At 37.4% G+C, this 19,447-nt stretch overlaps 1 protein-coding gene across 1 annotated transcript in view; it reads left to right on the top strand.

Moving 5' to 3' along the window:
• LOC126326121 (DNA-directed RNA polymerase, mitochondrial) overlaps positions 1–19,447 on the top strand; it is a 272,901-nt gene that overhangs the window by 122,106 nt on the left and 131,348 nt on the right. Inside the window, exons 12-14 of the mRNA XM_049995553.1 lie at positions 3,984–4,105; positions 4,306–4,521; positions 17,487–17,607. Of these exons, the coding sequence (XP_049851510.1) occupies positions 3,984–4,105; positions 4,306–4,521; positions 17,487–17,607 (459 nt within the window). The remainder of the gene's footprint in view (positions 1–3,983; positions 4,106–4,305; positions 4,522–17,486; positions 17,608–19,447) is intronic.

Here is a 19,447-nt window from a genome sequence, read left to right as displayed (position 1 = left end):
GTACCAAGTAAGACTAGCAGGGAATGTTGAACGTATACAGAGACGGGCAGCATGAATGATCACAGGTTTGTTTGATCCATGGGTGAGTTTCACAGAAATGTTGAAAGAACTGAACTGACAGGCTATTGAAGGTAGCGGGAATCTATTCCAAGAAAGTCAGCCGACAATGTTTCAAAAACTGGCTTTAAATGATTACTCTAGGAATATACTACAGCCCCCTAAATTGTCTAAATTTGGTGTAAAAGTCTGCCAAGACAGTGGATTTCAAGCATTGTTTGGCTATGTTTACAATAAAGTAGAATTGGAACATCACTGTTGCAATAGTTACAGCCTTAAATTTAGCCCTTTTTTTTGGGGGGGGGGGGGAGGGAAGTTTCACTGTGAATGTTGACTTGGGCTACAACACTGTGTATTTCTATGTTCACAAACCACCAAATGTAGTTACAAATGTATATAATCCATTGGAAAAAAGAAAACTGTAGTTACTATTATATCTCAAAATATAAGTTTTGTTAATCAAATAGAAAAATACTTGCCCCTCGTCTCAGTAATTTGGGTTGTTTTGTATTTTTGTGACTTGGGATGACTCCTGCTGTGTTTCAATACAGGTCTCACGAAAATACAAAATTATAATTGGACGAGTTTAATTGTCGTGATCTGGCTGTAAATTTGCTGAATACATGTTCACAATTAAGTTAGCCAGGCAGTGAAATAGCCATGCCTTTTGCCCATAGTTTTCTGACTTCTGCTGAATAATGCTTCAAAAGCTAAGAGGAAAAGAAAAAGTACATGGATAGTAGTCTCACGTGGCCAGGGGTTTAAAGTATATTGTTGGGGTTTTGTGTCATTTACTTTCACTTTCATGCTAATGTTTTGAAAGAAAGTATTATGATCACCGTTTATTTTGCTGAAGATTTCCTTTGTTGACATATGATAAACATACTCAGAGAAAAGGGAATTTTACATACTATTTCAAACATTAAAAAGCTTTACCTCCTTAAATGTACTTGTTTTGTTGGTTGTGAATATGGGTAAATAAACATCAGATTTTTGTGTAACACAATACTTGTACATAGTTTCCACTAATTTATGACTACAACTTTAATGAGATCAGGAATAGTGGTTCAAAAATATGAGCATGATACATGGAAAGAAAATAGATATGACAGTGCTGATGCTGGAACTGCTTTCTTTGACTTGACTTGTATTGACTTTGACTTTGGCTTGACGGTCACTCCATTTTGTTCTTATTTAAACCATACTCACTATAGTGATTCTTTTAAAAGATAGAAGCAGTGCAACAACTTTCTGCTGTAAAATGAGCTCTTTGTCTCATCAGCTTATTTTGTAGAGAGTACATTACATTGAAAAACAAGTTTGTTTATGTAAAAGAACATGACAAGTGAAAATGGAAACTGAAATGACAGTGTCAAGGAGCTGCAAGGTAATTCAATGTACTTGCATAGCTTTTTGACACAAGTATTCATTTGTTTCGAATTAAATAGAAAATATGTCATCAGTGATACAAAAAAATGGAGCAAAGATGCAAGAGAGGAAGGTATTGAGCGTGTAATGAAATGTGAATTATAGGCAGCAGCAGAAGAAATTAGCACACAGTAAGAGTGTTTTTGTGCAACACCTACAGTATATGCTTTCAGTCACACAGTGTTTTAAGTGTTGGTGCCAGAAGAATATGAGTAAGCAGATAAAGTGATTGAACACAACACTGTTTTCCTATATTTATATGGTAGATAATGTTATGGAAACAGCATGTTTTGTTAATGCTTATATGTTTCTCACTTTGTTTCCATTAAATATTTGACCTTTATTTACTAACTAGTTACGTGGTGAGACAATAGAGTTTGATTCACTGCATCTTTTTCAAAATATTTAAATAAGTATTTTCAGTGAAAGAGTGCTGTGAGAAGGGGCTCAAACATATTTTGTTACTTCAAGTCTGTCTATACCTACATCTATACTCTGCAAACCAAATGGTATAGGATACTTTCCATTGTACCAGTTATTAGGGTTTCTTCTTGTTCCATTCACGTATGGAGCGCGGGAAGAATAATTATTTGAATGCCTCTCTGCTTGCAGTAATTATTCTGGTATTATTGCCATGACCCCTGTGTGATTATACTTAAAGGGTTGTAGTATATTCCTAAAGTAATCGCCGGCCGGGGTGGCCGAGAGGTTCTAGGCGCTACAATCTGGAACTGAGCGACTGCAATGGTCGCAGGTTTGAATCCTGCCTCAGGCATGGATGTGTGTGATGGCCTTAGGTTAGTTAGGTTTAAGTAGTTCTAAGTTCTAGAGGACCGATGACCTCAGAAGTTAAGTCCCATAGTGCTCAGAGCCATTTGAACCTAAAGTAATCATTTAAAGCTGATTCTTGAAACTTTGTTGATAGACTTTCTCAGGATAGTTTACGTTTATCTTCAAGAGTCTTCCAATACAGATCCTTCAGTATCTCTGTGACACTCTCCCGCAGATTAAACAAACCTGTGACCATTCATGATTCCCTTCTCTATATATGTTCAATATCCCCTGCGAGTCCTATCGGGTACAGGTCCCACACACCTGAGCGATATTCTAGAACTGGTAGCATGAGTGGTTTGGAAGCAATCTTCTTTGTAGACTGATTGCACTTTGCTGTGTCTGCAACTGAGTCTATGTGATCATTAGATTTCATATCCCTAGAAAGTGTTACACCCAGGTACTTGTATGAGTTGGCTAATTCTAACTGTGCCATAACCCGTAGGTAGCGGTCATCTGCTGCAGTCGTAGCCCTTGGGCGGCCTTAGCGAGGCTTGTCGTCAACAGTTCCTGTCTCTCTGTATCTCCTCCATGTCGAACAACATCGCTTTAGTTCACTCCAAGACGCTTGGAGACTTCTGGTACGAAGTAACAATGCAGACATGATCAAACCACGGCATTGACCGTCTAAGCAAGTTGAACTACAGGCAACGTGAGCCTTGTTCTTCCTTCCTGTGGAATGACTGGAACTGATTGGCTGTCGGACCCCATCCGTCTAATAGGCGCTGCTCATGCATGGTTGTTTACATCTTTGGATGGGTGTAGTGACATCTCTGAACAGTCTGTGTCTGTGATACAATATCCACAGTCAACGTCTATCTTCAGGAGTTCTGGGAACCGGAATGACACAAAACTTTTTTTGATGTGTGTATTTCCATGATGAGTGAGGTTCCTAACTATTTTCCCAAGGTAGTTTTCAGAGAAGGCATCTGGTAAAGTTTCACAGGATGTCTTGTCACATCAACCACTAACAAAACTGTACTTTTGCCAGTTAATTATTGGATGATTAAAGTTTCCATCAATTATTACAGTTGGTGGGAGAAGTCAACTGAGGTTTTCTCTAAAGTTTTCTGTTACATCAGAAGATGAGTCTAATGGGTGATAGAAAGATTTAATTATCATTTTATGCCCACCCCTGGTACTGAGTCCTGTCCAAATAATCTCAGATGCAGCTTCAGCTTCTACCTCGGTGGATTTGAGTTTCTTGTCTGTTGTATGCTGTACAAAGGGCTTACTGGGGTACTGTAAGACTTTGGACACTTTGTTTACTTTTATTATCCTCTATATATTAGTACAAAAAAAAAAAAACTGCAGACGTGTGTCATGGTTTGGATTTCATAATAAGCTGTGTGCCCCCATACAGCTAATTTACAAGTTGTAGACAGACGATAATATTCTAGTCCTTTGTGCAACAGGATTATGCCTAATAGAGTGCTACAGTGTTCATTCCAATCTTTGGGTTCCTGATGACATAGGTTGTAATATAAGTGATGTATCTGTTCTAAGAGACAATTACTCTTATTTTCATACTGTCAGTGCTGCATGGGATCTGCTTGTTAAGGGACAAGTTTCTTATATGATACCGCATGTTGAATATCTTCTTTCCTCTGAACTTATATTTGAGTAATACTTAATACTGATGCATATTTCCCTAAAATATTTTACAGTGTGCTGCAGAGAAAGCTTGGCCAAACAATGTATTAAATAATTTGGGGAAATTCTTGTACAATATTATCCTCAAAGATATAAAAATTGATGTGAATGTTACAAAGACTAACAGCAAAACACGGTAAGTATTGAATTACTGTATTGAGTTAGCGCATAAAGTTTTATAATAATAACAATAACAATAATAATAATAATAATAATATGATCAGACATAACGTCTGAGATAAGAAAGAAATAATAATAATAATAACAATAATAATAATAATAATAATAATAATAATAATGTAAACAGATTAATGAACTTTTTTTCTGTTTACAAAGGCATCTCCTGCCAGCATTTTATTCACTTTTTCGTTATCATGGCCGTATTCTGAAGGAAGAAGTGAAACCACATCCAGTTTTGTCACGTCTGTTTCGTGGTGCTGCACAAGCCGATCTGGTGTTCGATGTAACAACTATACCAATGCTGTGTCCACCAGTACCGTGGACATCAGTGTCTTCTGGTGGCTACTTGGTAGCCAAAGCCAATGTTATACGGTATGATGTCATGGCTTTATGTTTTCATTTGACAATTTAATTTTTAGAATTTTAGGATTTATATTTTTTTGAAGAAGTCTAGGTTCACAGCATTTATGTAATTGTTGATTATCTTCATTCTTCTTGTGGTTGTTGAAACTATTTATTGTTAATACAATTTCAACATTTTGCCATTTTAAACCATTCTGAAGCAAACCTAATCACTACATGATACACTCGCTGTCATTAAAATAAAAGAACAGAATGTTAAAGCTGAAAGCATAAGTAGTTCTTACATGGGATGTTAAGGCTCACTTTGAAACATTAAGTTGTAACATGCTGGAACATAGCTTCCAGCTGTCTGAAAGCAAATACATATGGCAGTATAACTGTTCCCTTAGCTTCCACAAACCATGTAAGCATCATCCATGTCATGAGTACTAAAACAGTGTTTCATGTGATAACACTGCTTGCTTTCAGTATGTTTGAAAACAACAAAATGTTGAAACTGTAATCACAGTAAATATTTTCAGCAGCTGCAAGAGGAATTAATACATTCACTATGTTTTCTGTGCTTGAAAATACCTGTTAAGTAATCCAATTGTTAATATGTTGTTGCATTGTAGTTACTGTTCAGAATATTCTGTAAAAATTATTACAGGATGCATGTAGCAGACACTGAGGTAGCACTGTCACTCAAGTGCCGGCATTGAGGTAGTGCTGTCATATTTTGTAGAGACAAACTCAAACTTAGTTGTCTTCTTTACAGTCCACTTTGAAAAAAAAAAAAAAAAAAAACAAAAAACAAAACCCGGCTGATAAAAGTGCATGATACATCAAAACTCAAGAGCCTCGAGAAAAATATTTCAACAAGGTCACCACCCCATTCTAATATCTCTGTTCGCCATATGTCACTGACCATTTAGATTACCATTGGCACTGTACCACCACCATTGGATGCTCAAAGCCAGCAAGCAACATTCAGGCAGTTGGTCAAGGTACTCTCGTGTGGAGAGTCTTTACCTAGGATGAAAGAAACTCCCGATATATTTGCCATTGTCTGTCTTGATGAATAATACTGGATCAGACTGTTCAAACATGCACTCTAACTTCTCATACTGTAATTCACAGAGGATACCTATCTTCAGCTAGAGAAAGCATCACCCCTTCACTTCCAAATCATGTCAGAATTTTTTAGGGATACCTAGCATACTTGAGAGTGCTTGTGCCTCCACCATCTTCATTTTTTGCATTGCTGTCAGTGTTGCTTCTGTGACTGTATTAGTTTTGTAAAATAAAGAAAAATCTGCCTTTAGTCACAAATCAGGATTTTTATTTTATACACATTGCATTTAGAGTCCTGTGAGCTCATCTTCAGTTGCTTGATCAGTCTACATCATGTTTCAAATTTAGGTCACTACTGGTCCGTTTCCAGTAGTGGTTATGTAGTTTTGAAGCACAATATGAAGAGACATATTTATGTACATAGATACCCATTTTGCTTCACATCACATTCCTAAACAAAATATAAGATTAGATTAGATTAGATTAGATTAGATTAATACTTGTTCCATAGATCATGAATACGACACTTCGTAATGATGTGGAACGTGTCAGGTTAATAAAAGACGTCTGTACAAGAAATTACATTACACAAAATATTGCATGACACTAATGATTAAGTTTTTTTTTTTTTTAACTTAGTTTAAATCTAAAAATTCAGCCAATGAGTAGAAGGAGTTGTCATCTAGAAATTCTTTTCATTTATTTTTAAATGTTAGTTGGCTATCTGTCAGGCTTTTGATGCTGTTTGGTAGGTGCCCAAAGACTTTTGTGGCAGCATAATTTACCCCTTTCTGTGCCAAAGTCAGATTTAACCCTGCATAGTGAAGATCATCCTGTCTCCTGGTGTTATAGGTATGCACACTGCTATTACTTTTGAATTGGGTTGGATTATTATCAACAAATTTCATAAGGGAATATATATACTGTGAGGTTACTGTGAGGATCCCTAGATCCTTAAATAGATGTCTGCAGGATGACCGTGGGTGGGCTCCAGCAATTATTCTGATTACACGTTTTTGTGCAATGAATACTTTTCTACTCAATGATGAATTACCCCAGAATATGATGCCATACGAAAGCAGTGAATTAAAGTAGGCATAATAAGCTAATTTACTGAGATTCTTATCACCAAAATTTGCAATAACCCTAATAGCATACGTAGCTGAACTCAGACGTTTCAGCAGACCATCAATGTGTTGCTTCCAGTTTAACCTCTCATCAATGGACACACCTAAAAATTTTGAAAATTCTACCTTAGCTACAGACTTCTGTTCAAATTCTATATTTATTACTGGAGTTGTGCCATTTACTGTACGGAACTGTATATACTGTGTTTTATCAAAATTTAAAGAGAGTCCGTTTGCTGAGAACCACTTAATAATTTTGTGAAAAACATCATTTACAATTACATCACTTAGTTCTTGGTTTTTGGATGTTATTACTATACTTGTATCATAAGCAAAAAGAACTAACTTTGCATCTTCATCAATGTGGAATGGTAAGTCATTAATGTATATCAAGAACAGTAAAGGACCTAAGACCGAACCCTGTGGGACCCCGTGCTTGATAGCACCCCAGTTTGAGGAATCAGCTGTTGTTTTAACATTACACGAACCACTTATTTCAACTTTCTGCATTCTTCCAGTTAAGTATGAATTAAACCATTTGTGCACTGCCCCACTCAAACCATAATGATTTAGCTTATCTAAAAGAATTCCATGATTTACACAACCAAAGGCCTTTGAGAGATCACAAAAAATACCAATGGGTGATGTCCGGTTATTCAGAGCATCTAATATTTGATCAGTGAAAGCATATATAGCATTTTCTGTTGAAAAGCCTTTCTGAAAACCAAACTGACATTTTGTTAGTACTTTATTTTTTCAAATATGGGAGGCTACTCTCGAATACATTACTTTCTCAAAAATTTTTGATAGAGCTGTCAGAAGAGAGATTGGGCGGTAGTTGTTGACATCCGACGTATCCCCCTTTTTATGCAATGGTTTTACAATGGCATATTTCAGTCTATCAGGGAAAACACCCTGCTCCAAAGAGCTATTACATACGTGGCTGAGAATCCTACTTATCTGTGGGGAACAAGCTTTAAGTACTTTGCTGGAAATGCCATCAATTCCGTAAGAGCTTTTACTTTTCAGTGAGTTTATTATTTTACTGATTTCAGAGGGAGAGGTTGGTGGAATTACAGTTGTTTCAAACTGCGCAGGTATGGCCTCTTCTATTAATAGCCTTGCCTCTTCTAGTGAAGATCTAGATCCTATTTTCTCCACAACATTTAAAAAATGATTATTCAAAATATTTTCAATTTCTGATTGTTTGTTAGTGCACTTGTCATTCAGTTTTATTGCACTAAAGTCTTCCTGTGCTCTTGGTTGCCCTGTTTCCCTTTCAATAATATTCCAAATTGCTTTAATTTTATTATCAGAGTTACTGATCTCAGACATGATACACATGCTTCTGGACTTTTTAATAACTTTTCTTAGTACCGCACAATAGTTTTTGTAATATTGAACAATTTCGGGGTCAGTACTCCCTCTTGCTGTTAGATACAGTTCTCTTTTAGGGTTGCAAGATATTCTTATTCCTTTAGTTAGCCAAGGTTTTTTATATGTTTTCTTGGAATTATGTTTAACTATTTTCTTGGGAAAACAATTTTCAAATACCCTTAAAAATGTATTGTGAAATAAGTTGTATTTCAAGTTTGCATCGGGTTCCTTATACACTTCATCCCAGTCTAGCTGCTGTAGGCTTTCCCTAAAGTTTGCAATATTTATATTGTTAATTGAACGCACTGCTTTGAAAGTCTGATTTATTATACTGCATGGAGCTATGTCATGTACTGTAACAAGCTGTGCACTATGATCTGAAAGACCATTCTCAACAGGATAAGCATTTATGTCCTTAAACTTATCTTGGTCTATAAAAAAGTTATATATCAATGTACTGCTGTTCTTTGTTATCCGAGTAGGAAAATCAATGACGGAGCTCAAATTGAAAGAACTGAGTAATACTAAAAGGTCATTCTTCCTATTACACTCTTTCAGGGAATCAACATTGAAATCCCCACAAATGATAATTTGCTTCCCCCTGTCTGACAGATAGCACAACAAAGCATCCAAGTTTTCTAGAAATAGCTGGAAATTCCCTGAGGGGGACCTATACACTGTTACAATTATGAAAGTGCCATCATTTAGTTTAAGTTCAGTGGCACATGCTTCCATATGTTGCTCTACACAAAATTTTTTAGTTTCTAAATTTTTTGCACTGTGGAAGCTTTTGACATATATGGCAACTCCTCCTCTCATCATATTATCTCTACTTACATGTGCAGCTAATTTGTACCCATTGATGCTAACCTTTTGCATATCAGTGACAATGTGATGCTCAGACAGGCATAGTATATCTATTACATTCTTGGTTTCTATATCTTCTAAACAAAGCAGAAGCTCATCAATTTTATTCTTCAATCCCCCAATATTTTGATGAAATATACTAACAGTATTTTTCACTTTACTTTTGTGAGTATCTTGAACTTTTTTAACATCTTTAGTACTTTTATTCTTCAATCCCCCAATATTTTGATGAAATATACTAACATTATTTTTCACTTTACTTTTGTGAGTATCTTGAACTTTTTTAACATCTTTAGTACTTGCCTGGCTGAGTTTCCCACTGGACACTGATCTTACACTAAAAAAGAGTTTCCACCATGAGATGTAGTTCCTCCCCCCTTTAAATTTCCTGCTATCAGCCCAGCCAGTTTACCCTTCCCTTTCCTGTTGAGGTGTAGGCCATGTCTAGTATAGTCCCACCTACAGAGTGAATCAACAGGAACCACACCAATGTGTGACCCTGCACCAGATCCAAGTAGCCGTTCCAACTCCAAATTAACTCTCCTGACAGAAGAGGTCAAATGAGGTCGGTCGTGGCGCTCCAGAACCGACACAAACCCAACACTGGTATGATTCGATGCCGATGCAATCTTTGCCAGGTCACACTTTATGCTGTACCCCGGATCTCTGTCAATACTGTTGCCCGGCCCACCCACAATAACCACGGTGTCTTCCTTAGTAAAACCTTTACATAGTGAACCTAAATCCTCTGTAACCTGCCCAAGTTCAGCACTGGGTTTGAAAAAACTTGTGACCTGGTAATCCAACCCTAATTCATCCTACAGAAGTTGGCCCACACCCCTAGCATGCGAACTACCTAGCAACAAGACTTTCTTTCTCTTTGCAGACTTTCCTACATTCTTAATCAATTTGCTGCTGAAAGCTTGTTGAGCCCTGTCTACATCTACTTCTGTGAGAGGCTCATCAGTTTCTGACTGAGGCAACAGGTCAAACCTATTTAGTACATTAATAACAAAGCTGTCAGAAGAATTTCTTGGCCTGTTCCTCATGCCTGTTGCCACTTCCCACCCCTGTTTACCCTTCTCCCCCCTTAACCTGCCCAGTTCTCGCCTAGCCTCATCTAACTCAGCCTGAAGGGCAGCAATTTTCCCCTCCTGTTCCACAATCTTCCTATCTCTACTGCATAGCCTACAGAACCACTGATGAGTCTCGCTCATTTTCCCAATTCCCACGCCACTACAGTCGCCCCAATGAAAAAAGTTACTACATCCATCACACCAGACCCCGGAGCTAATGATCCTACGGCACGTCAGGCACTTTACACTCATGGTACAAATCGATTTTAGTGACAGAAAGACAATTAAGTTACCGGAAAACAATGAAAATACGTGTACGAAAAATTAGGCCTACTCGCGACTATGTAAACAGTGGTTCAGAAGTTTTTTACTGGAAATTACTTAAGAGATGACGATACTCTACAGATATAAAGGGGCAGCAAACGTATTTAGCACACTATAAAGAAGGGTGAAAACTAGTTTCCAGCAGGATCTTTCACACCATAATATTTGAGCCTATATGGGAGAAAACTGTGAACTGCTTTGTCAAATGCCTTTGATAAATCAAAGAGAATACCAGTTGCCAATATTTTATCATTAAAATTTTATATAAAGTGATTCATGAACTGAAAAAAATGGCATTTTCTTTGTAGACAGCCTTTTGAAATCCAATTCCAGTCTTAATTTATGCATTTGTTGACTTGATTTTAGCTTTCCATCCAACTGGACCCAAAGGAATCTTACACACAATACAAATTTAGTGTATCTCTATTAACAGCTATTTCTAATGCCTGCATGTGATTTATAATGGCAGAGAAAGGATAGATTGTTACTCACTGTAAAGATGAAATGTTGAGTTGCAGATGAATGCAACAAAAAGACTGTTACACATTTAGCTCTCAGCCAAAGCCATCTTCAGAAAAGAAAACACACAGAACCTATCTGAAACTCAACATGTCATCTTCACAGAGAGCTGCAATCTATTATTTTTCTAGTATTGTTGATTTTCCAACCTGGAGTTTAAATTGTTTGATTTTGAATGTCATTTACATTTGTTTAACATTAACTAATTTGAATCCCTTTGTGATTAAGACTTAAAGTTACTGCTTTGAAAATGCTATATACCTATTCAGCTATCAGTAATGGGAAATCCAGGATGGAATGTAACAATACTGTGAAAAGATAGTTGGTACTCACCATATAGCAGAGATACTGAGTTGCAAATAGGCACACAAAAAGACTGTCAGAAAATGACACACATGACTGCAGTTTCTGGTTGCTGAACCACACTGCAAGCAACAGTGCATGATTGGAGATGCAACTGGGTGATGGTAGTCTAAGGAGGAGGCTGCTGTGGGGAAGGGGAGGGATGGTAGGGTAGGGGTGGGAAACAGTAAAGTGCTGCATGGGGTAGTGTACAGGGACGTGGTGAAGAGAGTGTAGGGCAGCTAGGTGCAGCAGAGAGGTTAGATGGATGGTGTGGTGGGGAGGGGGGGGAGGGAGGAGGGGTTAAGGGGGTTAGCAGAAAAGGAGGGAAGTAAAAAGAAAAGACTGAGTGTGGGTAGTGGAATACCACTGTGGGAGGGGTGGGAAGGATAGTGGGTAGGGAATTAGACATTTCAGGACATGGCAAGGGATAGTCGAAACTGTGGCAGAGAATGTGATTCAGTTGCTCGAGTCCTGGGTGTTACTGGGTCATGAGGAAATGCTCCTCTGTGTCTGTACATTGGGACTTCTGGAGTTGGTGGGAGACTGGAGAGATAAGGTATGTGAGATCTCTTTTTTTGTACAAGCATGGGAGGGTAATTCTAGTCTTTGAGACCCTTTGTGTATTCTGAGAGGGACCGCTCCTCACTACAGATGCAACGGCCAAGGGTGGCTAGGCTCTATGGGCGGGACTTCGTGGTATGGAATGGGTGACAACTGTCGAAGTGGAGGTATTTCTGGCAGTTAGTAGGTTCGATATGGACCTGGGTGTTGATTTAGTCATCTTTGAGGTGGAGGAAGGCAGCTTGTTGGGTTTAGTAGGACCATGTGAAGCGAATGGGGGAGAAGATTTTGAGGTTCAGGAGGAAAATGCATAGGGGGCCCTCGCCCTCAATCCAGATCATGAAGATGTCTTCAGTGAATCTGAACCAAGAGAGGGGTTTGGGATTCTGTGTGTTTGGCATTGGATGGTGCCATGCGAGTGCTCACAGCCAAACCCTGCATTTGTTTGTAGGTAATGCCTTCAAAGGAAAAGTAATTGTGAGTAAGGATATAGTTGGTCATGATGAGCAGGAAGGGGGTCGTGGGTTTGGAATCCGTTGGACATTGGGAAAGGTAGTGTTCAATAGTGTAAGGTCCTGGCCATTAGAGATGTTGGTGTCAAGTGTAAAGGGAGGTGGCATCAATAGTGATGAGCAGGGCACCAAATGGTAAAGGGAGAGAAGCCGTGGAGAATTAGTGGAGGAAATGGTTGGTACCTTCTATATAGGAGGATGGGTGCTGGGTGATAGGTTGAAGGTGTTGGTTGAGAGCAAAGATTCTCTCAGTGGAGGCACAGTAACCAGTGACAATGGGTGGTTGGGTTTATTGAGTTTAGGAAGCATGTAGAAGTTGGGAGTGTGGGGAGCAGTAGGGTGAGTAGAGAGATGGATCCCGGGGAGAAGTTCTGGAATGGGCCTAAGGATTTGGGGATGGTTTGGAGATCCTGTTGGATTTCTTGAATGGAGTCACTGTGGCCCGGTATGTTGGTGGATGAGTCTGACAGCTGGTGGAATCCTTCTGCCAGATTATCCTTGCAGTTCAAAACAACAGTGGTGTAGCCTTTGTCAGCGTGTAGTATTCTGAAGTTGGAATAAGTTTTTAGGTGGTGGATAGTGGTTCTGTCTGCGAATTTAAGGTTAGTTTGCATGTTGAGGAATTTGGAGAGTTATAGTGAGGCAAGGTTTCAGGTTAAGAAATTCTGAAAAGTTATCAGGGGGTGATTTTTTTCTTTGGGGGGGGGGGGGGGGGGGAGGCAGTGGGGTGGATCACAGTTGGATAGAGGAGTGAACTGAGTCAGGCAGGGCTCAACATTGGTCTTTGGTTGAGTCTTATTGGTAAAGTTGTTGGCAACAAAGTGTTTGTGCTGTAGGTACTGGGAGAAGGAGAGGAGGTCATTAACAAGTCATTTTTCCCCATTCCCAAATTCAATCATGGAGGACTGAATGCATGATTGAATTTGAGAGTGAGGCAAAAGGACTTGTTAAAGACCTTCTCTCCTTCTTCCGGTCCCTACATTGGAAACATTTTTTCGCCACAAACCCTACCAATCAGACTCAACCAAAGACAAATGTGGAAACCAGCGTGACTCAGTTCACTCCTTCATCCATCCGTGATCCACCTCCACACCACCCCCTGGTAACTTTCCAGGATTTCTTAACCTCAAACCTTGCCTTACCACCATTCTCCAAATTCCTCAGCATTCAAACTAATCTTAAATCTTTGGAGAGAACCTCATTCCACTACCTAAAAACTGATACCAGCATTAGAATCCTACCTCCTGACGAAGTCTCCACCACTGTTGTTTTGAACTACAAGGAATACCAGGCAGAAGGACTCCACCACCTGTGAGATTCATCCACCTACAAACCTCACTGTCAAATTGGCATTTGTGGATGAAGAAATTGCACAGGAGTTTGTACCTGTAATGATGGCTGGAGCAAAAGTCATTTGATATACCAGTGCAGGTTTTAAATGAACAACCAAACGAGAAATGTGCCTGTTGTTAAACAACTGGATGGTGTCAGAGTCAGAGGGTACCAAAGAGTTTCAAAATTAATAGAAAAACTGGAGAAAATATAACTTTCTGTCAGTAGACTGTAAATTCCAAAATAATATCAGATACAACACTGGAAGGCTCATAACATTATCATCTTTCTCAATTATTGAGGAAAGTAGCTAAAAAGATCTTCACATATCACATTATATTAGATTAGATTAGTTTTTCGTTCCATAGATCCGTGCTGAGGAGATCCTCGTGGATGTGGAACATGTAAATTTTTTTTAAAGCTGAAATAACAATGCTAATAGTATGAATATATACAACACATCATTTGTTTCTATTAAAAAATTCGTCAATGGTGTAGAAGGAGTTGGCCACTAGTAAGTCTTTCAGGCTCCTTTTAAACTGATCTTTATTTGTAACTAAATTTTTTATGTTTGCTGGCAAATGATTGAAGATGAGTGTTCCTGAGTAATGGACCCCTTTTTGAACTACAGTAAGTGCTTTTAAGTCCTTGTGCAGATCATTTTTGTTCCTGGTATTGTATGTATAAACTGAGCTGTGTATACCCAGTTCTTTGAAGAGGTTTCTACAGGACATCAGTGAATTTACTCCACAAATAATACATATTACACGCTTTTGGACTCTGAAGAAAGAAAAGTGACAGAAGTTGAAAAACAGCATTTTTAGCTTATGTTACTGAAAAATACATGTGAAGTGCCCCAATGAGCACCAAAAATATAATGAAACAGTACTTATTTGAAATTTAAATGAAGCTTATACTATTTCAATATAAGTGTTATAGAACTAATTCTTTAAGTTGAGTTTTCTCAAGTGTTGCGTATTTTAGTTATGTCACTGTTCATGCTGAGATGTGAGACTTATCACAAACCATTTGTAAATGGTGGCCAGTTTAGAAGCCTCCTCTATTTAAAACAGTTTTGGTTTGTCATGACTAGAGAGTCTAACTGCATGAGTATAATCAGCTTTGAGATGTTATTTGCTAGTGGCATGTAAATTGTCAATAGCTTGGGTGTTTCCAGAACCACTGTTGAAGTACAGCATTCTAAGATCTGTTTGATAATATATCCACTAACCTGCACATCTGGGATTTTTTATGTATGTATGACCACTTTCCATTCTTTTACTGGTTCTAGAACCATATGTTTCCATTTTAATGTATCTGTTCAATTTCAGTGATTTCTAAGTAATGTTCAAATAAGTGCAAAATTTCTTCTAATGTTGTACTTGTTCTTTTATTTTCATTGTAGATATTAGACATTTATCCTTTTTACTTATGTTGACAGTATTTTATGGAATATACTAAGCATTTCCTGTTACGTGTTTCTATGATCCACACATCAGTCTGCTGTAGATTTCCCTCAGTTTATGTTTTGTCCCATCCAGTAATTCAATTATTGTTATACATTACCATAAAAAGATCAGATGAAAATGTTGGAAATGACTGGAATATGTGGACAGATTTGTAGCTAGGGCACCCACAGTTATGGGTTATCATCATGGTTATAATCATCTTGGGTACTAATAAACTGCTTTAGCAGTATTTAGTCCTTTATTTTTAGCTCGCTACCAGTTTCAAAGCACTAAAACCATACCTTCAGGTGAACATCTGAGTAACAATAAAACCAGAAGGAAAAACGACCTAGAGGTGGCCACTGATATGATAACTTTCTAAAATTATTTTAAGATTTTTAAAAAATTGTTAAACATCTATTAAGAACCTTTTGCACGGGAAAATTAACATTACATCTGAAAAAACTCAGAATTTTGTACCCAACATTCATTGCCTGTCAGAATAAAACATTGCTAAAAGGCTGTACGTCATTGAATAAAAACCGGCAGCTTCCAATCCAGTATGTTGGATGAGTCCTAAACAGATGATACCATAGTGATTCATTGGTAAAGCAAAAATAAGTGAAACACTATTAAGACTTGATTTGTGGCTAGCATGGAAAACGGAAAAGTAGAACCTGAAAACAGCACTTATCACATCTCTGGTCTACACGCAGTCACGAACAGGGCGAGGAGACAGATGAATCATGAATGATAACAAGGAATATTGGGCTAAGAAATACAAAAACCTTTTTGAAAAATAATCTGTATAGAAGTTAGTTGACGTAATACTCTGTACGTCCTTGACCTGGTCGCTGGTTTTCCTTTTTTCCTCCTGGGCCTTTTCGTTTTCCTCCCCCCCCCCCCCCCCTCCCCCCACCCCCCCACCCCCCCACCCCATCTCCACCTCACCAACCCACTTCCTACATACCACCCTTATTACCTTGGTTATTGCACTTCATCCTTTCAAGCATCTTTTTGAAAAATGTTTCTAGTTCTCTCTCTACTCAAAAAGCATCAAAATTTCACTACATTCATGGATCCTTTTGATTATAAAAAACGTAAAGAAGTTTGGAAAGAGTTTTACAAAATAGTAATTTTCAGTATTTTAAAGTTCTAAATTATTTAAAATTTTAATCATTTGTCAGTGGACATTGCTAGAAGATACATTTTGTTGCCTAACTATATACATCTGCTGTCCCACTTTTAAGTCATTAAATGTTCAAGAGTTCCTTTAAGCTAGCATAACTTATGGACATTATTAAGAAAATATAAGTTTTTGTGCTTTTTATCCCAATATTCCTTGTTCTCATTCACCATTCATGTGTCCCCCAAAAGACCACTGATCATTCGGTAGAGCCCATGTTGCATCAGTGCATTTGCATGCCATCTACAGATGAGCTGTTTGCTTTCTTCGCGTCTCAAAGACACAACAGCGGTCATGGTCCTTGTTTGCCATTGCATATAAACTAGAGAAGAAGTAACTGCAGCGTTCAGATTGTGCTTTTCCATCAGTAGCTATTTATTTAGAGTGTGGTCCAAGTAGGACATTCTCCATTTCGTTGCAACCACTTCATGGTTTTTCATGCTAGCCACAAATCAAGTCTTAATAGTGTTTCGTTTATTTTCCCCTTACCAATGAATCACTATGGTATAATTTGTTTAGGACTTGTCCACCACATTGGACTGGAATCTAGTTGTTTTTTATTCATTGACATACCATCTTACAGAAATGTTTTGTCCTGATGGGCGACGAATTCTGGGTACAAAGTTCCAAGCTTTTTCAGCTCTAATGTTTCTGTTATGTGGGTACAAATGTTTCAGTTTTCTCATTGTTTTTATTATCTTTTTAAATTTTTAAAAATATTTTAAAGTATTTTTAGAAAGTTATCATATCAGTGGATGTGTCGGGGTGTTTTTTCTTCTGGTTTTATTGTTACACAGATGTTCACCTGAAGATTTGGCTTTTAGTGCCATGAAACCAGTAGTGATCTAAAAATAAAGACCTAAATTCAGCTGAAGCGGTTTATTAGTACTCAAGATGACTAGGATATGATACATAATATTTTTATCAGACTGAGTATTAATCATAATTAGTGGAGCAAGCAGTCTCTTATCAAAAGCATTCAGATGTGAACCATTCCACGTTATGGTGTCAGTCTGTTTCACATGGAGAAATTTCCACACTGCTTTCTTGGGCGAGTGTGTAATGGAGGGATTTGTGAGTATCTTCCTCAAGCTTTCTCTTCAATACATTTTCTGAACTGCTATTGCAGAACTTAGAAGAAAACGGGGAGCTGATACATAACTATAGTTAAAAGGTATCTAAGTTGTGGTATTAAACACACTTCTCAAAATCTTATATATGAAAATTAATTTGATTGTCTCTCTTAGGTTAGCTCAAGAGACATGTCAACAATGGCAGAGGCTTGAAGAATCACCACCCCAGCAGTTGTTTCCAGCATTGGATTCTCTTAGTCAGTTGGGTTCCATACCATGGACAGTTAACAAATCGGTATGTACAGAAGTGTTGGTATTATTTTGAAAATGTTATGTTTTTTGCTTTAATTTATTTGCACTCATTGTCTACCGTATTTTTCTCCATCATGTTGGAATATCTTTGCATTTAAGATTGGGTAGAATTCCTTGATTAGTTCTTTATTATGAAAGCTTAATTATGTGGACAAATTTGAATACTAGTTTTAACTTTAAAGGGTGTATAATGACTGTACTGGCGGAACATGTGTTGTAATATTTTAAAATATATGCTAACAGAGAAATACACATCAGCATTCATCTTTCCAAATATTGATTTTATTTAGTGGTCCACAAATAACAAATTCATCTGTTTCTTCTCAGTGTATTAAAATGAATTAGGCCTAATACTTGCTTGCATTATTAGCAAATGAAAATATCCACTTCCGCCACTTTAATTTAGAACATGTTCAAGCATAGTAACATTATCTCAGAATTAAGGTTTTTAACATGAAAACTTGAAATATAACTTATTTCACAATACATTTTTAAGGGTATTTGAAAATTGTTTTCTCAAGAAAATAGTTAAATATAATTCCAAGAAAACACATAAAAAATCTTGGCTAACTAAAGGAATAAGAATATCTTGCAACCGTAAAAGAGAACTGTATCTAACAGCAAGAGGGAGTACTGCACCCGAAATTGTTAAATATTATAAAAACTATTGTGCGGCACTAAGAAAAGTTATTAAAAAGTCCAGAAGCATGTGTATCATGTCTGAGATCAGTAACTCTGATAATAAAATTAAAGCAATTTGGAATATTATTGAAATGGAAACAGGGCAACCAAGAGCACAGGAAGACTTTAGTGCCATAAAACTGAGTGACAAGTGTACTAACAAACAATCAGAAATTGGAAGTATTTTCAATAATCATTTTTTAAATGTTGTGGAGAAAATAGGATCTAGATCTTCACTAGAAGAGGCAAGGCTTCTAATAGAAGAGGCCATACCTGTGCAGTTTGAAACAACTGTATTTCCACCAACCTCTCCCTCTGAAATCAGTAAAATAATAAACTCACTGAAAAGTAAAAGCTCTTACGGAATTGATAGCATTTCCAGCAAGATACTTAAAGCTTGTTCCCCAAAGATAAGTAGGATTCTCAGCCACGTATGTAATAGCTCTTTGGAGCAGGGTGTTTTCCCCGATAGACTGAAGTATGCCATTGTAAAACTATTGCATAAAAAGGGAGATACGTCGGATGTCAACAACTATCGCCCAATCTCTCTTCTGACAGCTCTATCAAAAATTTTTGAGAAAGTAATGTATTCAAGAGTAGCCTCCCATATTTGAAAAAATAAAGTACTAACAAAATGTCAGTTTGGTTTTCAGAAAGGCTTTTCAACAGAAAATGCTATATATGCTTTCACTGATCAAATATTAGATGCTCTGAATAACCGGACATCACCCATTGGTATTTTTTGTGATCTCTCAAAGGCCTTTGGTTGTGTAAATCATGGAATTCTTTTAGATAAGCTAAATCATTATGGTTTGAGTGGGGCAGTGCACAAATGGTTTAATTCATACTTAACTGGAAGAATGCAGAAAGTTGAAATAAGTGGTTCGTGTAATGTTAAAACAACAGCTGATTCCTCAAACTGGGGTGCTATCAAGCACGGGGTCCCACAGGGTTCGGTCTTAGGTCCTTTACTGTTCTTGATATACATTAATGACTTACCATTCCACATTGATGAAGATGCAAAGTTAGTTCTTTTTGCTTATGATACAAGTATAGTAATAACATCCAAAAACCAAGAACTAAGTGATGTAATTGTAAATGATGTTTTTCACAAAATTATTAAGTGGTTCTCAGCAAACGGA

Source organism: Schistocerca gregaria, chromosome 2 (assembly GCF_023897955.1).
Source record: "Schistocerca gregaria isolate iqSchGreg1 chromosome 2, iqSchGreg1.2, whole genome shotgun sequence".
Taxonomy (NCBI): domain Eukaryota; kingdom Metazoa; phylum Arthropoda; class Insecta; order Orthoptera; family Acrididae; genus Schistocerca; species Schistocerca gregaria.
The sequence above is the reverse complement of the archived record's forward strand: the minus strand, read 5'-3'. Positions and strand labels throughout refer to the sequence as shown.